This window comes from Pipra filicauda, unplaced genomic scaffold (genome assembly GCF_003945595.2).
Source record: "Pipra filicauda isolate LSUMZ 115617 unplaced genomic scaffold, ASM394559v2 scaffold157_size4220110_pilon, whole genome shotgun sequence".
Lineage (NCBI taxonomy): Eukaryota > Metazoa > Chordata > Aves > Passeriformes > Pipridae > Pipra > Pipra filicauda.
In genome coordinates, this window is record NW_024104073.1 from 225,249 (window position 1) to 246,379 (window position 21,131).

The window sequence follows — 21,131 nt, forward strand, 5'->3', positions numbered from 1 at the left end:
TCAGAGGTACTGTTTAGAGAAAGTTCTTAATGCCTGATTAGGCATAATAGTTTTCAAATTTAAAAGCCACAATGAAGGTTTCTATCTACTACTGATTACTCAACAAAGGGAAGTTATACCTTCTTTCTTTCTTGAATTGAAAAAGGTGTTGTTGTATCTTTCTTTCTAATACCATAGGACAGCCAGAATGAGTTCCTTATATATATTTTAAAGATATTTAAGTTACCTGTAAGTCTCCCAGGTCATATGAATCACACCCATCAGATTTTGGTTCTGATGGTGGAAAAGGTGCAACAAAAGCGGTACATTTGGAGCTGGATGTCTGCCTATTGAAGTAACATTGTTAATTACAACACACGCCAGCATACAATGGCCTTTTTGTGAACTAGATGAAAAAGGTAGTTGTGTGAAGACTTTTGGCTACAAGCTTCAAATATACAGAAAAGTGGGTCTACTCTAATACAGAAGTGAGAAAGAATACAAAGAAGTCTGTTAAAAATGAGGATTTAAAAATATTTTGAAAGTTATAAGACTATCTTTTATCTAATTTTAAAAACTGGAATACGCAAAGACGAAGATATTTTGGACAAAATTTATTTTTGCCTGAATCTCCATTTCTTTTGACCCTGCTGATTAGTTGGAACAAGTAATTTATCTTTGTATGCTTTCATACAAGGAATCTGAGTAGTAAGATCAGAAGTAGGTTATACTGCCATATCTCTTGCAACTACAATGACTATTTGACCAGTATCTTCAGGTCAATTTTAACCTTCCTAGCATTTGACATTTCCATTAACCAATAAACCAATCTTGAAAAGGAGTATTAAAATCTGTTGTGCTGTAGTAAACCAAACAACCATACCTCTTCATAACACTAGCCGTAAGTGGGATGACATCTGAATTCTCCACATCATCACCATCATCACACAGTAGTTGAACAGGAACCCTCCCAAATGGGCAAGTCTAAGAGCAAATGGAATGCTATCAGGTGTGTAAAGCAGAACGAAGAGTTGAAGATTTTTAAGAAAACATTACATGTTCTACCTGGTTAGATTTGTTTAGTGGTCTCAATGGATTGTGATAATTAACTAGAGCACCAAGTTCCTGGGACTTTTCTTCCCTGAAGAAAAAAAAAAAAAAATCACAAAAAATAAACACAAAACCAAACAAACGACACTGTAGTGTGCTTGTTTGGTTTTGGTTTAAATTATGTTTTAAGAAATTAAATAAGAAATCAAGACATTACCCAGAAAACAGTTTGTTAAGAGTAGAAGAATTTTCACCAGAATCATTCCTTTTTATGCTTCTGTGATTTCCAACTATATTCTGAAGCCCAGACTCCTGTGTGCTTGATACTGTAAGGAAAATAGTTAGAATCATTCAGATTAAGACACTTGAGAATAATCCCTAATTCATATCAGGTAAACTCAACTGAATTGTTCTAAGCAATTATTTGGGTTAAATTAAATCAGTTGATTTCATTGATAGCAAATTTGAGAGTGGTCTTATGAGCTGTGTGAGGTCAGGGAATATCAAGCATTCAGATCATTCACCAGCCCATGTTAATCCAGTAGAAAATCTTGCTTGGTTATTGAAGTTCTGGCAAAAGTTATATGAAGTTGCACATTAATCTTATAAGGAAGTGTCAATTAAACTCCTGCTTACATTACTAATGGGTTTTGTGAAAATAAAACATATATTGAATATTATCTCTAAATAACTCAGCTACGATTTAGCATTTTACAAAAATACCTAATGTTACAAGCTCATGTAGGTGAAAAACTAAATAAGCCTACACTTGCCCCAAAGTTCACTGCTTCCTAATTGGCACACAGGGTTTTGCCATGTGTTCTCTCAGAGGCATTCCCTCAGCTAAATTGGAACAGGACAGAAAATAAAATTGATTAAAAACTAATACTATATCTGAATATTACAACTGTTCCTAAATGTTTGAGTTTCTCCCTGTACCCAACTAGCATTTCACTCAAAGGTTAGTTCAATAGGAGACAGGCAAATCTCAAACCACACTTGTGAAAATATATCCCTAAGGAAATTACATTCTGTCCTTATACAATGCAAAAACATGGAAGTGTTTGACAACACTCTTGGAAGAGTTAGCTACACACACTTCAGTATTTAAGTCAAACCACGTGTTCTGCTCAATTCCACTCCAAACAAATTTATCTCCTGAAAACTTCAAGAGATAACTATTCCCTTATTGAATTATATACCCAGCAATCAGGATCAGTTATGTTTTACGATATAGCCAAGCACTTTAGTACTGATAAACACATAGGTTTTGTCCATATGTAAAATAAAGTTGAAATGGATTATTTTTCCCAGATTTGACTTCACTGAAATGACCACCAGCACTTCCTCAGTGTGTCAGAAGATACACCTCCAAGTAATCTATCTGTATGGTTTAGTCTGTATGCTTCAGTTCTATTTCTTCTCTACCAAGAGCAGCTCTTATTTCACACTTCCAGCTGTAAGCCTCTATTACAAACTACAAATATGTAATGACAGTCAGAGGAACACCCTCTGCAGAATTACAGAACCCACTATCCCATGGCCACTGTGAACTACTATCACTGCACTGAAGATAAAAAAAGAGTACTGATGGAGTAAGATTGATAAGATAAATAAATATATCTGTTTATTAGACAATAGCAGATTCTGAGTTCTTATCTGGAAGGGAAAAACACTAGAGATTTTTTTCCAATCTAATATTACAATAGGTATAAACTCAACTAATATTTTAAGAAACTGCAGTTACCTGCTAAATTCTCCTTGTCCTCATCTGAAAGTAACTGCTTTTTTTTCAAATGAAAGTTTTGCAGAGCAGTTTCCAACATTTCTAGTGGAACAGCAGAGTACTCCACAGCTTTCTGAAGGATCTGCTTACACTTCTTCTCATTTTCTAAGTAGTAAGAAACACAGAGTTAGAAATCAAGTAAGTGAAAAACAATTACACCAGGGCAATGTTGTTTTTTAATGAGCTGGTTATATTCATGCTATCTTATATTTACATCATTCTATGAAACCATTGTTCATGAGGCACTTCTCCCCTTACATATTCACTTTAAGGATACTGCCTGGAACAAGTTAAAAGTGAATCATGTAAGTCAATTTTTCACATTAAGTTGAACACCATGGCACAAAATATGCATTTTCAGTACTTTTTAGTGTTACAGGAACTATAAAGAAGTACAAAATATTCTAAAATCTACTTTTTCTGTAGTATTGGCAAGGAAATACAACTTTTATGAACTTCCATTTAGATCTGACCACACAAAAATTTTATTACATATATAAAACATCTTTAATGCACTTAAAAGAAACCAAATTTAAAAGCAGCTATTAAATAAAACATCACTAGTCCAGGCAGCATTACAGTTAAGAAAAGAGGAGTGAAAAGCAAAGATATGGTTTCATTACAATTTCAGACATTGCTAAATGCCATAAGCAGATAATATTGAAGAGAGCTGGGAGGGAAAAGGGAGTGTTTTAACAAAACATATCAGAAGCCGTCAATTTACACGTACGCACACAACCATTAAAAAAAGTAAAAGTCAAATAAGGAAAGAAGAGTACTGCAACCATAATATGTTCCCTGGTTTAAAGAGCATCAGTGCAAAATGATGCAATATTTTGTTACAGCTGTCAATGCCCCTGAAATCTCAAATGCTGTTCTTCCTCAGTTTCAAAGCAGCAGAACATCAGCCACTTTGTTCTTACCGGTACCACATACATTTATACTTAATTATTTCTAATATTATACAGTAGCATATTTAAGAGCACCATGTCTCCAGCACTCAAAACCCCACCAGTAACTCAAGTTAGATGTCAATGCTGCCTGCAGTTCAGGTTGGGGGAACTGCAATGTATGTATTAAGAACTCATGCTTTAAGTAACCTATTTTAAGAATACTAAATGGGTGATGTCAGACACCAAAACAAGGAAACACCAAAATTAGATTGGCTATGTTTCCATTTAAATCTATTTTGTGCTTATTTGTTTTAACTTGGTTTTAACCATATAGTCAAACACTGTTTTTTCTCTCAAATCATTAGCAAGTGCATGGGCTTTAAGAATCCTTAACCAGCATTCTGTGGTTCTACCTTTGGCTATATTTAGTAACCACACATTGCTTCAACAAGACCTGCTACTCGAAAGTAATCCCTCCTATTATTATATGTCTCATTGAGTAAGAAAGAGCGTGACACCAACACCCGTGTGAAAAATTAACTGCTTCATCCCCCTTAACAGATGAGGATCCACAGCACAAAAGTCAGAAGTATTTCTGAGTTTCAATCAGTCCACTTTGCCACATACCAAAAGCCTGATTTATCCACCTTAGCATAACATTTTACATAGCCAAAAGCAGAGTTTTATCTACGGTTACGAGTTCTGACCAATTCACAGCAAAATTTGCTTCAAGTATACTATCCAAGTCACCCAAGTAAGGACAAGACAGATCCTCATCTGACCTATTTAAATGAAATGGTAGTTAGTATTTAAGTAAAAAAAACCCAAAACCAAAATGGTACTCCATTTTCAGACCATCAATATTCAATTATTAAGAAATCGACATCAATTTACCAACTCTAATTTCATAACTTCAACTTGAGCTTTATCTGGAGCAAAACTGTGAGCCAAGGAAGTGAATGTACAATTAACTTTGCATTCTTAATGCAAAGGGAAATACTGACAGGTGTGCCAAAACACTGCTGAAATGACCGGGATGAGGAGGCAACAAAGCAGTACTTTCCTCCTTTCCCTCTGGCCTAAGCTGGACACACTCAGTGAAAAAGGACCCGCACTCTTAAGTAACACTGTACAAATCACATGTTCCGTTAATCCTCTTTGAAGCACACAGCAGGGACACTACAGCTTCATACACATTTCCAAGTGACACCTAGATCAGCTCAAGGGTAACAGATACAAATCAGAGAGCACACCGGAGACACAAAGCCAATCATAACTGGCTTATTTCCTTTGGGATTAGGACTTCATTTTACGTTAACTACTTGCTGTCAAAGTAAGATAAACTATTGCATGAAAACATCCCACAGCTACAGGATGAATTTAGTCACTGGTAACCTGTAGCAATACTTCTATACTTAAATTACACAATAGGTTTTATTACACTTATTTAACAATATCTTTATTATTGCAGTATTAGTGTCTTATTATCTGTTTAAATAAACATACAGTGCTCACTAAGCAAATTATTAGCTACACTAAGCAACAATTAGCTTATTTAATACTGTTTAGAAGTTCAATACCACAAGATTATATTAGAACAAGACTGGTCAGATAACTGATTTATGTGAAACAGAGAGACTGTAATTTCAAGTCACAATATGCAAATTTTTGTCTTCTCCCCATCCTGTAGAGTCATATTCAGTAAACTTCCTCCATCAATTATTTTACATAGCATGTATTTGAGGAGGGTTTCCACAGACTGTCCTGCTCCATTACAAATAAACTTATCAGTTAAGAAAAACTGGAAGATGTGAGAGGATAAATGAGTATCTATTATTGATTTTAACAAAATGGCTCTGTGTCATGGGACACCTTTGAACATCTAAACTGTATCCTAAAATACAGTTAAAAAGTAGTACTGGAGTGAAAAATTTATAGAGAAAACCACTACCAGTGGAAAATAAACAGAAGTAAATGAAGAGAAATAAAAATGTAAAATGTATTCAGAATCCAGGGTGTAGAATAGGCAGATTAATTTCATTTAATTATTTATTGTAGCTAAGTTTGGGGAGAAGTTCTCATACTAGGCAGTATACAACAGCTTGCATGATACAAAAAAAAAAAACAAACAAAAAAAGCACAAACAAACAAACAAACAAACAAAACAAAAAAAACCCACCAAAACGAAGAAAAACAAATCACAAAAAAAAAAATTAAGATATATCCACCAAGCCTTTTCTTTTCAAATAAGAAAACAGCTTTAATGGGATGTGCTTGTCTTTCTGTATAGATAAAGATGTTAAAGGAAGAAATAAAAAGGGTGACAGAGATCACTGTTCAAATCACCCATGGAAGGAAAAGAAACCCAAAAATACCCTACGGGCAGGCAACACAGCCTTGCTACCAAGTACCAGGCAACCAAATTGCACATTGATAGTGTATTCTGGTTTAAAAAAAAACATATCAAGAATCTACAGTTGCTGTTTGGAAGAAGACAGAATTTGTTCCACAAGCAAACAAAGTATCTAAGGGAAATCACCACCCAAATTTGAGCATTGCTCTTCAATGCAGCAAGAGCCTTGTTCAAAAACCTTCCACTGCAAGATCTAAGCTAAAAAAATAGAAAATACTGACAGTTTTCATCTTGTTTGAAAGTTATTTCTAAAAAGGAAAAAAAACTATCATGAACACTGCTGTGCATATTTTCATTCAAAAATGAACTCACATTCTCAATAAATTTCATTCAAAAAAAGAAAATCCAGCTTTTTTTTCTTTCTGATTTAATACTTACCAGTTTCCTTGCAAATAATGTAACAGAGAAGAAGCTGATGACAACAAAACCTAGAACAACACAGAACAGCAACACCAAACAAGTTTTTTTACACACCTTGTGATAGCTCAAACTGTGCAAAAGCCACGTGCACAAAAGCAAATTTCTTGCAGTTCAGTCTGGCCAGATGAAATTGGTCCCGTGCCTCCTCTGGATCCTGAAGACTGTAAAGGCAGCATATTAATAGTTATAAAAGGTGAAGAGCTTGAGAAACAAGTTTCATGTGTTGAATAATGGCTTTAGATAACTCTGGAAAAACAATCCATCTATAGCTAAAGATTTTCCTCTCCCTTAGAGCAATCAGTGTACTACAAATACGCAACATACCTTAGAAAGCTAATAAATGAAATACGTAAAGCTGAACCTTCCCAAAAATCCAGAAAATGCTCAAACCCAGAAGAGAAAGCTGAAGGACTCATTCCTTGTCACTGCTTACATTATGCCTCAAAATATGCCGATATTTTCCCTCGGAGCGCCCACTAACCAGTACAGAACACCCACCAGTAGCCCTTCCAGAGAAACATCACCATTCTTGTAGACACAACTACTCCTATACAAGGAGGTTGCAAGGCAGAGGACAAGGAGATTGCTTTAGGAACACCAAGAATGCAAAAATGTATCATATTAATCAAGTCAGAAGAAACATTATATACACTACTAGTTATAGCCTGCAGCAATTCCTTACATAAAAGCAATATTGAACTCCAAACTTCTGCTAGAGGTTATGAGCTGTTCTACAATGAAGAGCCTCTGCAACTGTACCCAAACAGTCAGATTCCCTTAGCAGAGATGTAGGTCATTGAAAGAAGTTATTTCTGCAGGTACATCTAAAATACCACAGGACCAGAAAACCAGGACACAATGAGAGCATTTATCCAATAACCACCTCTATTAAGGGTTCTGTGGGAACACCAACTCCTTACCAGATGTAGGTAACTCACTGTTTTCCCCCTACTCCTAGACAACACAGTCTCATCAGTGAAATTCGGTAGCACAATGTGGATTAAGTCTATTTTCTGCAGACATGCCAGAAGAAGCAGTGGCAAGCATGGTATACTTCAAAACGTAGAGACTAAGCCACAAAGTCCAGATAAGATATTTCACACTGCATAGTTTGTTTACTTTCACCAAATTTTAATCCTAGTTTTACATTCAGCCATAGATTGCTAAGTAGGATAGTGCTCGCACACAGTACACCAACATTTAAATATTCTAGAGGAACTACAGCCTACGTTAATACTAATCAAGATACAAAAGGCCTAAATCTACATCAGTATGAAATAACAAATTAACCTTATGTTGCAACGAACTCACTCTCTCTTTTTACTATTATTAAAAAAAGGAGCATAACACTTTTACTAGCAACATCCATAATCAAGAGATAAAGGAATTCTTTTCAAAATTCCACCTGCCTCAACAGGTAAGCAAAGGTACCACTTAAAAGTGGGAAGATGAAAAGATTTATGATAATGGTTCAAAACAAAAGTACAGAAAAATACAACATGGAAAACTAAAGAGAACATATTTTCAGCAGAATTCTGTGGAATTAAGAATGAGATAATCTATCATAGTTTAGGCATGTTACCAGACTCCAGTAGGTTTAGTGAACTCATCTCTGATCACCCAAAGCAATAAGATAGGCATGGAATAACCCATCTGCAGGCAGTCTGAGCAAAAGAAATAAGGCTGTAACATGAATTACCCTCACTTTCCAAGAGTATGTTAAAATTTAAGTTCCAACAGAAAGCAGCAACAGCTTGGACAGCAATACAAACAACAAGACCCAATGCACTAGCAATAGGCATCAAGTGCCACACACTTGGTGGCACTGTGCTATAGTCAGAAGCATTATGTGAGAGCAGGTCTGGCATGATTAATGTACAATACAGATGCACTGTTTGCCTTTGACTATTTCAGAGTACATTCAAAGGTTCTTCAGATAACCTTGCTATCATAATTGGTCAAAAGGTACCGGCAAAGCAGACTGCAGCTAGAGAAGATACCAGGACAATAAAGGTCCAGTGCCAAGAATGGAATAATCCAATTTCACACCTACTCATTGTGTCGAGAAAGACTTGGGGGTGGTGGTTGATGAAAAACTCAGCATGAGCTGGCAGTGTTCACTCACAGCCTAGAAAGCCAAATGTATCCTGGGCTACATCAAAAGCAGTGTGGCCAGCAGGTCAAAAGAGGTGATTCTCCCCATCTAATTCACTCTTGTGAGACCCCACCTTAAACACTGTGTTCAGCTCTGGGACCCCCAGCATAAGAAGGATATGGATCTGTTGGCAAGAGTCTAGACAAGGGCCAGAAAGACAATTAGACAGCTGGAGCACCTCTCCTCTCAAGAGAGGCTGAGAACATCGGGGCTGTTCAGCCTGGAGAAGAGAAGGTTGCATGGAGACCTCACAGCAACCTTTCAGTGTCTGAAGGGGGGCTACAGAGCAGTCGAAGAGGGGCACTTCACCAGGAACTGTAGTGATAGCACAAGGAATAATGGGTACAAACTCAAAGAGGGGAAATTTAGGCTACATATTGGGAAGAAATTCTGTACTATGAGGGTGGGTAAGATACCGGAACAGGTTGCCCAAGGAGGTTGTGGATGCCCCAACCCTGGAAGTGTTCAAAGCCAGGTCGACTGACGCCTTGAGCAACATGGTCTAGTGGGAGGCGTCCCTGTCCATGACAGAAGGGGTTGGAACTAAGTGATCTGTAACATCCCTTCCAACCCTTAACATTCTATGATTCTATGATCAGAAGAAAATGTTGATGGCAATAGACACCAAAATCTCAAACTACTGCCACTGGTGCTGAAGTTTGTGATGCTGACTTTCTTTTCCACCTTGTTTAGATGGAACATGTGGGAGAACAGCAAGCAGAACTCTATTGAAAAGTGTATTTCTTCTCCCACCAAAGGCAGCATCATCAGAGCACCTATCAGTGTTGCTTTACTTGCAATAGCTAAAAAAATAAACCAGAAGCACTCTAGGAAGTCATGAGATGACAGGATTTTCTTTGATAGGAGCTAAAACCAAGCGGAGACAAAATACATAGTACTAGACAAACTGACACATTAACATACATATTAACTGGACATATTAACTGACAGCATCTTCAGTTTTACTTTCTGCAATACAACACACAGAATACTGAACTCTTACATACACCTTAGAAGTATTTGCTTTTCAAGTCATGTTCTAAGGATCAAGTGGAAATAGATCCAAGTGACTAGGGAAATAATCTTTCTGAACTTAAACTCTCCTATAACGAGACAAAAGATGTGACTGGATAAGAGCTTCCAATTTCTGTTCTGGAAAAGAAATTCCACAAAGTATGATCCAGAAGCCTGTGTTACACAGTTTCTGTTCTGAGGAAAAGCAACTAACCTTTAAACTAGAATGCTATCTCTCAGTATCTTTGGAGTCTTTCTGGAAGAGATTCTTTATTCCAATTACACATAAACACCTTACTTCTTCAAGATACTAAGGTTTCACAAGAAGGCCACTATTCAGTTCTGTTTGCTTCTCAACAGGGGATTCAACAGATTACTTCCACTGTACGCTTTTAGTAAACAGATGCAGCAAGACCCACGTAAATGACAGTACAAAGAGTAGACAATTATAAAGGAAGACAAAGCCACATGCCAAAGAGTCAAATAGAGGAAGGACGTACAAGAAAAAGACTAGCCATGTTCACTGGAAGACTACCTGCTCAGCAATAATTGTTATATTGCTGCAATATTCAACTGCAGTTCTTCATCAAAACATTTGCTGTGATGATATTTCAAGATAATTCAGAAGAACCCCTTATGGAAAAAAATCACATTATAACCCTGCCCTAAATTACGTCTGAACACATCTGAACAACCACACTGTTCAAGTCTGGACTGAATAAAGCAATAAATGACTACAATCAAAATTAATTTTCCAAGTATGGAAGTACAGAACAGTGTTCTGAGACATTCTTCCTATCCTAACCTAGCTAATTTAATTTAACTGTGCTGAGTACTAGCAAGGGAGAAAGCATAGTAGTATAAAACTGAAAAAACATAGTCTCCTGCTTTTTCCCATGTACCTTACATATAGAACCAAGAAAAAAGAAAGTGTTAACACCTCTAAATCAAACAGCTCCAAACAATCTTTGTATATGCTTATTAGCATATACAAAAAATGCAAGCACTGTGGAGACAACTGATAAGCTGACTCACCAAAGCTGCTCAGTTTCAAACAGCCAATAAGAAGACATACACACTCGATGATAATTTGTTGCAGAAACCACTTACAAAACAAGGTATTTTTGTCATAGTTCAAGCACAGAACGATGAGTTCTTATATTGAAAATTTATACTTACGCTTTCAACTCAGCAAATCTCACGAGGATGCGAGCATAGCTCTCATCTTCACTGTACTTTTCTGCAGGCAATGCAGTCACCGCTTGACTGTAACGACCAATGAGTCTATTCAGTAGGCTAACATCCATCTGACGAACACCCTTTTTCTCTAGTCTAAGCAAAAAACATAGCCAATCTTCGGGATTATTTGCTGTCATCATTATTTGATTAACAGTTCCAGAGTTATCTGACATAAAAACAAAAAGTGATTGATTAAAAAGGCATATATGAATGGAAGAAAATACTTCTTATAAGCTATCCCACAAGACAATTACTGATTTTATTTTTTAAACAAGATTTGAGCAACACAGTTAAGAAACAAAGAGGAACAAAATTTACTCTGTGGTCCTTAATAGTGAATGCTAAATCTTTTCACTCAGTCTAAGTTAAGATCTGTTGCCAGAATGACAAAAGAATAACAAAACCAAATACCTGTTGTATCAGCTGAGATTTTAGTACAGTTAAGCTCATCTGTGATATTGTCTTCATTTCTGTATTTGTTTTTCAAGTTTCTAACTCTATTCATGATTGATGCAATTTGCGGCAATCCTCTTTCACTTAGGTCCGCCTCCTCCATCTGCAGACACAAGGTTAAAAAAAAGGGAAGTTACTAAAGAACCCTACTGTAGCTCACCTTCACTGGAATTACCATGGGAAAGCCTCTCCTGTATAATTTGCAGCTTGGCCCAGAAACAAGAAGGTAATGCACTTTGGACAGATTAAATAGGTTCAAAGAAAGAGTAAGTTTAGTTTTACAGTGAATTGTTGGTCATTGTTCCTTTGGTACTCAGGTATAAAAGGTCAATGAAAAGTTGCCGGAAGGCTCAGAAACGTTAGATCTACTTTTAGACGAATTATTGATAGAGAAAGAATTGACTGGGACAAATTAAGTTCATTCACCTCTGACCCCACTATTTAAAAAATAAACCAGGCACCACTCTCAAGAATTCTGACAATTAATTTTTAGAGCATTAGTCACTACAAGATGGCATTATTTTAAGAGCACCACTCAGCTTTCCACAAGCAGAGACCATAAATCAGAAAGATTATTGTACTTATAGAGCTTGCTTATCTAGCAATAGTAGCCATATTTCATGTTCATCCTGTACTAGAAATGGCACACCAAGAATATTAAGCCTGCTCTTGTCTATATAGAAGTTTTGCAGGTTCAAAGTACAGTTTCTTTGTGTAAACTCCAAGACTTAATCTGGCAAAAGTACCATCTATGAAGATGTCTTAGCACCTTAAGAGTCTGGAGAGACATTTAAGACCTAACTTGAATATTTTTGCAGAAAAGTAAAAAATGCACTAAGTTCTGAAAATGGTCCCTTCCTTCACAAAATGAAATATTTTCAGTGGTCTAACTAAAGCAGAAGCAAGCATCCCCCCAAATATAGCTGCAAGCAAGACCTGGACAGAAAAAAATAATTATGAAAGCTAGAGACTATATGCTAAATGAGTAGTATCTGAAATAAAATTTTTATTTCCCTGAGCTGAGACAAAAAAAAAGAACCCTCCTCATTTATCTTCAAAAACATAAATTATTAATTATTCATTATTCAATGTAATTTTCAATACTTGTTTGGAACTTCCTTTAATATCTGTTTCTCCCTAAGAGTCAACTTAGGCTGTTCTGAGAGTGGGTCTGTAAACTGCCCCATCTTCTGGAGATCATGTTGCTAAAAATTATGTACATGATTACTACAGCAAAGACTGTCCACATGCCATTCTAAAGATGACAATTATTCATTTCATAAGGAAAATTTTGGTACACACTGCAGTTTTGCCTTTCGAAAATACAGTAGAAAGGACTACGGGGAATCAGATACTCCAATCTCCTCTTTGTGGGTGAGAATGTCCTTAGAGATCTGTCCTTGAACACTACCCATTCCCTCCAAGTATAGGTGAAGTCAGATTCTCCATAACCTGAAGCACCAAGATAACCAAAAGAGAGTTACTTCATGTTCAGTAATACCTCAACCTCTCATTACAACTGTAATTGCTTACAGTTGGATGGATTTTGTTTTTTTTAAACAGACTATATTTTCCTCACCAATGTCAAAGGTTCATTATTCTTGCAGTGATAGTTTGCCAAATACAGTAGACAAAAATAAATTTCTGCATAAATTTGATTTAAAGTCGCAACAGTATGCATCAAACTTACATTTCCAGTGTGCTGCTTAACTGCTCAAGGTTCAATGTGTACTACTATGGAGAAAATCTTTCCTGAAGAATGGATATGCCTTGTTGTAAGGGATAAAACTTGATAAAATTATACTGTTGTAATGAGGAGAGCTAATATGACACCTCAAGTAAACATTAAGTTGTTAGTATTTGGAAGGGGGGAGTTGTTTGTGTTTTGTCTCCCACAGGACCCTGCTGGCTTACAGCATGTTTGATGAAACCTTATCATGAGCGGCAAGAATTCTGGACAGAGATCAGTGAATGCTGAGCAGCACAAGACCAGCCCGAATATCACATGGAAGAAAAACATATCCTAAATATAATTAATTGTGTCTACTAACTTTTGCTAACTGGTGTAATGAGTTATCGTGTACCTGTCTCTTGTGTGTCTTGTCCACACCTGATGTTGTGATTCATGTAATGAACAATGTCCTGGCCAGAGGCTGGGAGGATATAGCTACCACAACCATGATTACTCCTGCATTAGCCTACTCAGTGCAGGTCATGTATCTTGAACAACAAGATGGATTGGTTATTCTTTTCTGCATAGCAGGTCTCGTGTCCCAACGGATCCCTGGATCTACTATTCCAGAGATAAGAAGGTTTATATTTCTTAGATGAGTTGCACCAACAATCTGTATGCTTTGTTTTGTATTACTGGTAAGCAACAATCAGAATTGGAATATTATTCCTGAACTGTGTGCTGCCAAGTTGTTCTGGCAGCAGTGTTAAAGGTAAAGGTTAAAGCTAAGCCCTGGCTTCAAGAAGTGAAGGACATATGTGATGCTGTGTGCAGAAGGACTGGAATTGTGCTTGGTTTTGTCTCCTGGGATGGGGCAGACATGCCACTAAGGGGGGAAAGAAGACAACAGAAAACTATAAAACTTGTAACATCCTGAAGCCTAATGGTCATCACTGTATAGAATGATCCGTTTCTGTGCTATTCATGTCACACCAGTGATGTTTGTGAAGATCAGGCAGAACGGTGTGGTTTGGGAATTCTAAATCAGACACTGATTGTTTTGCAGCGCTCATATTTGTATGTGTTTTGTCCCAGTAGTATTACAGCAGGTGGCAAGAATTATTTGGAATCAACAAATGACAGAAACCTTTTGGCTTACAAGTCTATACAAGAATATATGTGACTGTGAAATAACCATGTGTGAGGTGCTGGGCCTCGCAGAAGAAAAGCTTATGTTGAAAAGTTGGTTGGCAAGACTGCAAATGAAGGACTGATGTTTGTGGACCTCCCTATGGGCTCTGGCTTGCATCATGTTTACAATTTTCTTATGATGAATTGGTAATATTCTAGTTAAGTGCAGAAATGATTTCACACTCAATGGTATAGTTAATGTGAAGATAGATAAAATTCTTTTATAGCATGGAGGCAAGAGATAACCTGTACTATCACTCCATGAGGTGAAGGGGGATTGACTGCAGTCAGGGGTAAACTGGGGCAGGGCGGTTTGCCCCCGATGAGGCCTGGAATCTGTACAGAGAGTGTAAGCTTTCTGTGGGAGTGGTTGGTGAGACCAGGATGTTGTCTGGTGTTGCATCAAACTCCAGATATACATTGCCTGTGATGGCTCCTAACAGGCCTATAAATGTGTGACTGGCAGTCAACCACTTCATACTATAAAAGATGAATCCAGACTATAAAATTCTGAAATGAAAAGTTCGGTTGTACTAGACTTTATATTTTGCAGAAATTCCTGAGATTCATTGTGTTGTCCGGGCCCATACGATTAGACACACCTGTTCACCTGTCCAAACTTAGAAACTAAGTCTGCCAACCAGGAAAAGATTATCTCAAGTACTGTTGACTCCAAGTAAATGACCACTGTAATCCACTTAGATCTCCTCACTGGGGATGGACACGATTATATTATTGTCTGTATTTTCACTGTTACTCAGTTGTTATGTTGTTTACATTTTTAGAAATGACACTTCATCAATACGCTGTTCCAGTCATTCACCAGTGTCACGGTCCAACCATGGACCACGTGGTGGGATGGAATCCAACAGCCCCCAGGAGCTGGTTTCTCCCCTGAGGGTGCAGAGCAGCAGGGCCTTTTCCAGACCCAACTGTACCTTCCAGAAAGATACAGCTATACTTTGCTTCTTTGCTGACTTCTGTTTTAGATGTCAATGTGTGGACCACCCTGGCCAACGTGACGAAGATGGACGTGATATGTGTGACCATGGTAACTCCCACGAGTCCTTTTCGCACCTGTCTGATTAGAGTACCCATTGATAACTACTGGTGGGGAACTCTGTGTAATGAGATCGTGTTAGCAAACTGCACACATCCAGGAACTCAACAACCTCTTTGGTGGTGCCAGGCATCGTAGCGAGTTAAAAGCGGAAAGGACGCTATTTGGTATATTAAGTCTTTAGCATACATGCATAATTTTCCTGCTTTACCCATTCAACCACAAAAGCTGGACATCTTAGGGACGTTAACTGCAACTCCATGCTTTTACCTAAACTATACGTCAGGTACCAAGGTTAATGAAGGAGGAGTTGACATTTTTATACCAGAACGCATCAGCTTGGTGCAATAAGACTGCAAAAACGATTTATTTCTGGATCTGATGCGATAGGTCTCCCAAATGATCTGTTTCTCATTTGTGGACAAAGAGCATGGAAAGGTATTCCGGGAAAGGCTGTAGGAGGCCCTTGTACCTTTGGACAATTAACCTTTTTTCATCCTCGCAGTGTAACCTTGCCTAAACTAAGAAGACACAGACGTAGCACACGGCGATTTACTCCGGACTGTAACTCTGATGTAGAGTTTTGGAATAAGGTTGAAAGAATAACTGCTAGTATAATATCTCAGATAGAGACTGCTCGTGCTTTGGCTTCTTTAAATAAATTAGGATGCTGGCTGGCTAAAGAAGCTAATGCTACTTCTGCTGCTTTGAGTGCATTGCTCACAGATGTAGACTCTGTTAGACATGCAAGTTTACAAAATAGAGCTGCTATTGATTTTTTATTGTTAGCCCAGGGACATGGCTGTCAAGATTTTGAGGGCATGTGCTGCATGAATTTAAGTGATCATTCTGAATCTGTTCATGCTAGCATCCAGAAATTAAAAGCCCTTACTCAACAATTACATGTTCATGATGAATGAAACCTCTTTGGTGACTGGAAATGGGGATGGCCCTGGTTATGAAAAGCGTTAACAGGTTTGTCAATAGTTGGATGTATAATAACATGCATATTGTGTATGATTCCCTGTATACTAACATGTGTACGTCGAATGATAAACACCAAGCTAAATGCATTACAATCTCGAGTAGTTCGTTATCAGCCTCTTGCTACCACTGATCACGCGGTGGTATGTAAGGGGGGTACTTTTGAATTAGATGATCAATGGAGCATAGAGGCGTGAGAACGGAATCATATTAGGATGTGAAACCAGCTAGGGTATGGTACAATGTAACTTCATGGCACAAGCTAATTGTAAGGTCCATTGTGCTTTTTAGCAAGTCAGCTTGATATCCCCTATTATCAGAGCTGAGTTCTTCCTTGGGTTTGCTACATACTGCAAGATAGATATATCTACCCTTGAAACACAATGGTAGAGGTCATAAATAGCGGTGAGAAAGATGATGATGGGAGGAAGATTATGTGGGCAGGTGTCGCTCGCCCCTTGCCCTACAAGTAGGGCATGCGCAGACTGTTGCCATGAGGTAATGATTAGGTGGTGTTTGGCTGCCATTCAGGCATCACCTTATACTACGTACTGGCCCTACGTAGTGTAGTGTGGAACTGATAAAAATGGGGTGTCGGGACTGCTGAGTTGAGCGATATTCATCCTACCACCGAGACTGTGTTGCTCCGCGGGGACGCCCGCTAAGCACGGGCACCGACCAGCTGCTGCAGATCCTGACAGCCCTGGCCTGTCTGTGTGGGTAAGCACAGTTTGATAGGAAGCAACTGAGAGAACAAACTTTTTAATATCCTTCTAGTGTTCCTTTAATTCCCCTTTTATGTTTATAGTATCTTTCCTTTAGCTTCCCTTTTTACTAACCAGTATCGTGTTATCCATAATATTGTGTTAAGATCCTTTTTTGGTATCCCTTTTCACTAGTTAATACTGTATTAAATGCTGTTTGTAGTATTTGTTTTAATGCCACCCGATAAGGCAGTTATTTTGTATCCTTTTTTAGTTTTTAATTCCTCTTGCTAAGTTTATTACCATTATTATTATTTTCACTGTAATAAAAGATATTTTGTGTGCTTGAGTATTTCTGGCACTTGTCTTTATTCCAGACATGTATCCAAACAAACTACTACACTTGTCAAAAAGGTAAGGTGGATGAGGGTTAGACTACCTCAGATGATCCCATGAGCCCCAAGAAAGGCAGCTCTCCAATCCTGAAGAAGTGCCTGTGTATCAGAAATTGAATGGTTAGACATTGAAAAGTAAATGAATCAGTAAACCCTGTAATCTTGCCTCATGCTTATGACATCCCAGAAACACAGTTTTCATTAAATCAGTAAAAATATTCCTATATAGCAATAAAAACAGAACAAAAAAGCTTGAAGATTACTTTGTGGATGAGGGCAAGCACTTCTAAATGTATCAGCTTGTTATGATGTTTGGAGATTAAAAAAATACACTAATGGCATATTTGCCTGTGTATTGTCATGATTTGCCAGTAGTCTTTCTACTCATGCCAAAGTTCAACCACAAGCAAGTATTCAAAGTTTCCTTTTTTTCTTAATCTGCTGCATGATTACCTTTAAAGAAAGCATTTGCCATCCATTTCACTGGGCTGTGTGTTCAAAATCTGAAAGACAGCAAAGATCTAAAACAGCCACAGGCTGTTACACACACACTCAACAGGAACTGAGCTTCCAACTGCAACAACTACACTGCAGCACACCCAAGATCCAGAGACAAAGTTAGGGACAAGGAACCAAGAAATGGAGAATAAGTATGTAAAGATCAGGAAGATACAGAACTACCTCTAAATACAGTGTAGTAGTTTCAACCCTTCACACAGACCCACTAAACAAGGAGCCAAAGGACATACTAAAAAGCCATATACATTGCAAATGGATGAAGGGGCAGTACAGGTTAGTCATAAGATTTCATGTGTAACACACTCAAAAATATTTATTGATTAAAAAAAAGAAGTAATAGCATCCAGTCTTGAAACAGTTTCACTATTTGCTCAGTTTCCAAATGAAGCCAGATGCAGTTTCTCACCAAATGCAAATTTTAAGAAAGTACAAAAACACTTTTTAGTTATTGAACAAAAAGGTACACTGTTCTTACCCCTGGAATCTACTGATATTTTGCATTTGTCTACCCAAGGAAGTATAGAGGGCAGTAAGAATTTTAACCAAGTGCCCAAGAGTTTACCTGGCTTTTATCCTCCAACTGAACTGATCAGCCTAGTAAAGGAAATTAACGTTATCCTATTACTTATATTTTCTTTATATGTTCACACCATTGTAGCTACACCGTTACCTTAAGTATTTGTTTAGCTTTGTTCATATGGCCTGATTGAAACATCTACTATTGTCAAGATACTACATGATGAACTTCAAGTAAGTCCTCTATGTACAAGAGGTGAAATGACACCTATTCCTCAAAATCAGGAACTTTAGCCATGCATATGTTTTCTGACACCCTCTCCCACACCCACCCCCCCCACTATCCTTCCCTTCCTATCACAAACAAACAAGAGAAAACTCACTGTGGCCACCTTTTTCTACAGCACTTCCATTATTCTGTTTGCATATTCCAGTAATCATTTACTAGTGCCCACCACTTAAGCAAAGGTACATATTCTTGCATGTAGTACAGGAAATCCTGTCTGTTACAGGAAGCAGAACTATCTCCAAGTGCAGTTACATCAACATCACATAAATGCACTACAGTATTACCAAGGACCCTTCCTGAACATCAGGGTCTATTATATGGACATTTCAGTGTTTAGAAGTTCCTGCCTCCAGGATCTTGTCACCTTGGTTCAAAGCAAGAATGGGAACATGCTAGAACAACATACAACCATCTTCAGAAACACACAGCATCCATCCAATTATCAAATAGTGTTCTGTGGATATTACCTCAGAAGCTAGTATTTATTAATGATATGAAGGAGCAGTCTTTACACTGCTGAATGTCTTTAAAAAATCCATGGGAGTCACGAAAGTAGAAGACCTTGTTAAACCATACAAGCTTTTAGGCTAAATTCTAAAGAGCAAATTGCAATGGTAAGCATATGAAAGAAATCCTTCAACTTTTCCTTGATTCAGACAGATGTTAAAAAATGGTTATAAGAAAGAGACAAGCTAAATTCTTCCATAAGCAGTCATCAAAACATGACTTCAAATGAGTAGCAAAGCCCTCCAAATCCTCTCCAACTTCAGCTTCCCTCATGCCACATATATACCCTGATCCCACATACCATCCTGATCCCAAGACTGGATTCTACAAGATTAAAAATTAGCTCCCTACCTAGATAGAGTTGATAACTCGCTTCTACTGCAACCACTAAGAGAAGCCTCTCCTTTATCCAGCAACTATTTCCCAAAATACACAGAATCGTGGTGTTTCTGAAGCATCTACTCAGGCTTTAAAAAAAAAACCTACACAAGTATATAGTCTATCTTTGATTTTGTTTGCAAGTCCTAAATCAGGATTTTCTTAAAAGGAAAACAAAACCACCCAATGCTAAGAGAAAACACCATCGATTTAAAAAAAATTAGTAACACTACCTATGAAAAGAAATAGGAAAGCATTAAATTCTAACGTCGGACACAGAAAACATAAAACTCGAATATGCAAAACAGGGCTGGACAGGGAGAGGCTTAGCAGCAGCGCGGCAGGTGATGCCCCGCGGCATAAACAAAGGCCGCGGGCAGAAGCGGTGCGGGAAGGGAACAGACACACCAGATTTCCTTGCCCGCAGGGCCGCAGCCCCAGGGGGTGCCGCGGAGCCCGGCCCTGCCCAGTGCCTCTGCAGCCCCACCGATATATCAGCACCGCCGCTGTCCCGCGGCCCGGCCGCCCTCACCGCCCTGCTGCGCTCCCCCGCCCGGCCCGGCCCGGCTCTTATACCTCTCCGCCGGCTTGTCTGCTCTTACCCCCCCACTGCCCGGCCCGGCCGGTCATACCTTGCTCTGCTGTGCTGTACTGTGCTGTGCTCTGCTGTACCCTGCTCTGCTCTGCTCTGCTCTGCTCGGCCCAGCCCGGCCCTCCCTCCCCGCGGCCGAGGGTTGCGCGCGCCGCTCTCCGTTCGAATGTGACCACCGCCCCTAGAGCGCTCTTCCCATTGGTCAGAGCGGGGGGAAGCGAGCGCTGATTGGCCACAGGAGGGAAACACGCCCCGCCATTGGAGGAGAGCGGCCGCGCGCCCCCGCCCGCCCCGGCGCCTTGTGGGGTCCGAGCGGGAGAGGTTCGTGCGCAGGCGCGTTAGGGACGGAGAGGTTTTGGGTGCAAAGCGCAGGGCACGGAAAGGAGTTAGCGGGACCTTATTGAACTGTGTGTCTGAGAAAGCGTTCCTCTTTTAGCGATGGCAGGTTATATTTTGAAGCTTCATTAGCTGTAACAGAACAGCGGGGTTGTGTGCCCTGACCAGCTCCTTAAGGTGACGTCTCTACCTTTTCCTTCGAGGGATCCTTCATAAGCCGATCCCGTGTCTGCAGTGTGCCTAAGGATGCTAAAAGCAGCTCCTTCTCTGAGCTGTCCCGTTCTTGGATTATAGTAACGCAAACGCACTAAGTTCGGCCTCTCTGGTTTACATTCTGATTGTACACAATAATTATTGTATTCTTTACATGGTCCTCTGATGCTTACAATATTTTCGATATTACGCTTATAATATTTTCAAGATTGATAGTACACTATAAAAACCAGTGAAATGTGTGTTTATGCTTTATTAATTCGATTGGTTGCTAATCATTAGCTTTCCATAAACACCACATATGATGTATTGATAATGTGACACCTACGCTGGTATTTAACTGTAGTTTATCTTATTCCTCTTTATTCAGCTA

At 38.7% G+C, this 21,131-nt stretch overlaps 1 protein-coding gene across 1 annotated transcript in view; it reads right to left on the reverse strand.

Annotated features, from left to right (window-relative positions):
- The window catches only part of TTK (TTK protein kinase), a 34,500-nt gene extending 14,216 nt beyond the window's left edge, over positions 1-20,284 (reverse strand). Inside the window, exons 1-9 of the mRNA XM_039379128.1 lie at positions 20,250-20,284; positions 11,361-11,505; positions 10,890-11,115; positions 6,596-6,702; positions 2,777-2,920; positions 1,247-1,355; positions 1,045-1,120; positions 863-963; positions 227-326 (exon numbers count right to left, since the gene is read on the reverse strand). Of these exons, the coding sequence (XP_039235062.1) occupies positions 227-326; positions 863-963; positions 1,045-1,120; positions 1,247-1,355; positions 2,777-2,920; positions 6,596-6,702; positions 10,890-11,115; positions 11,361-11,505 (1,008 nt within the window). The 5' untranslated portion in view covers positions 20,250-20,284. The remainder of the gene's footprint in view (positions 1-226; positions 327-862; positions 964-1,044; positions 1,121-1,246; positions 1,356-2,776; positions 2,921-6,595; positions 6,703-10,889; positions 11,116-11,360; positions 11,506-20,249) is intronic.
- Between the last annotated feature and the right edge of the window lie 847 nt (positions 20,285-21,131).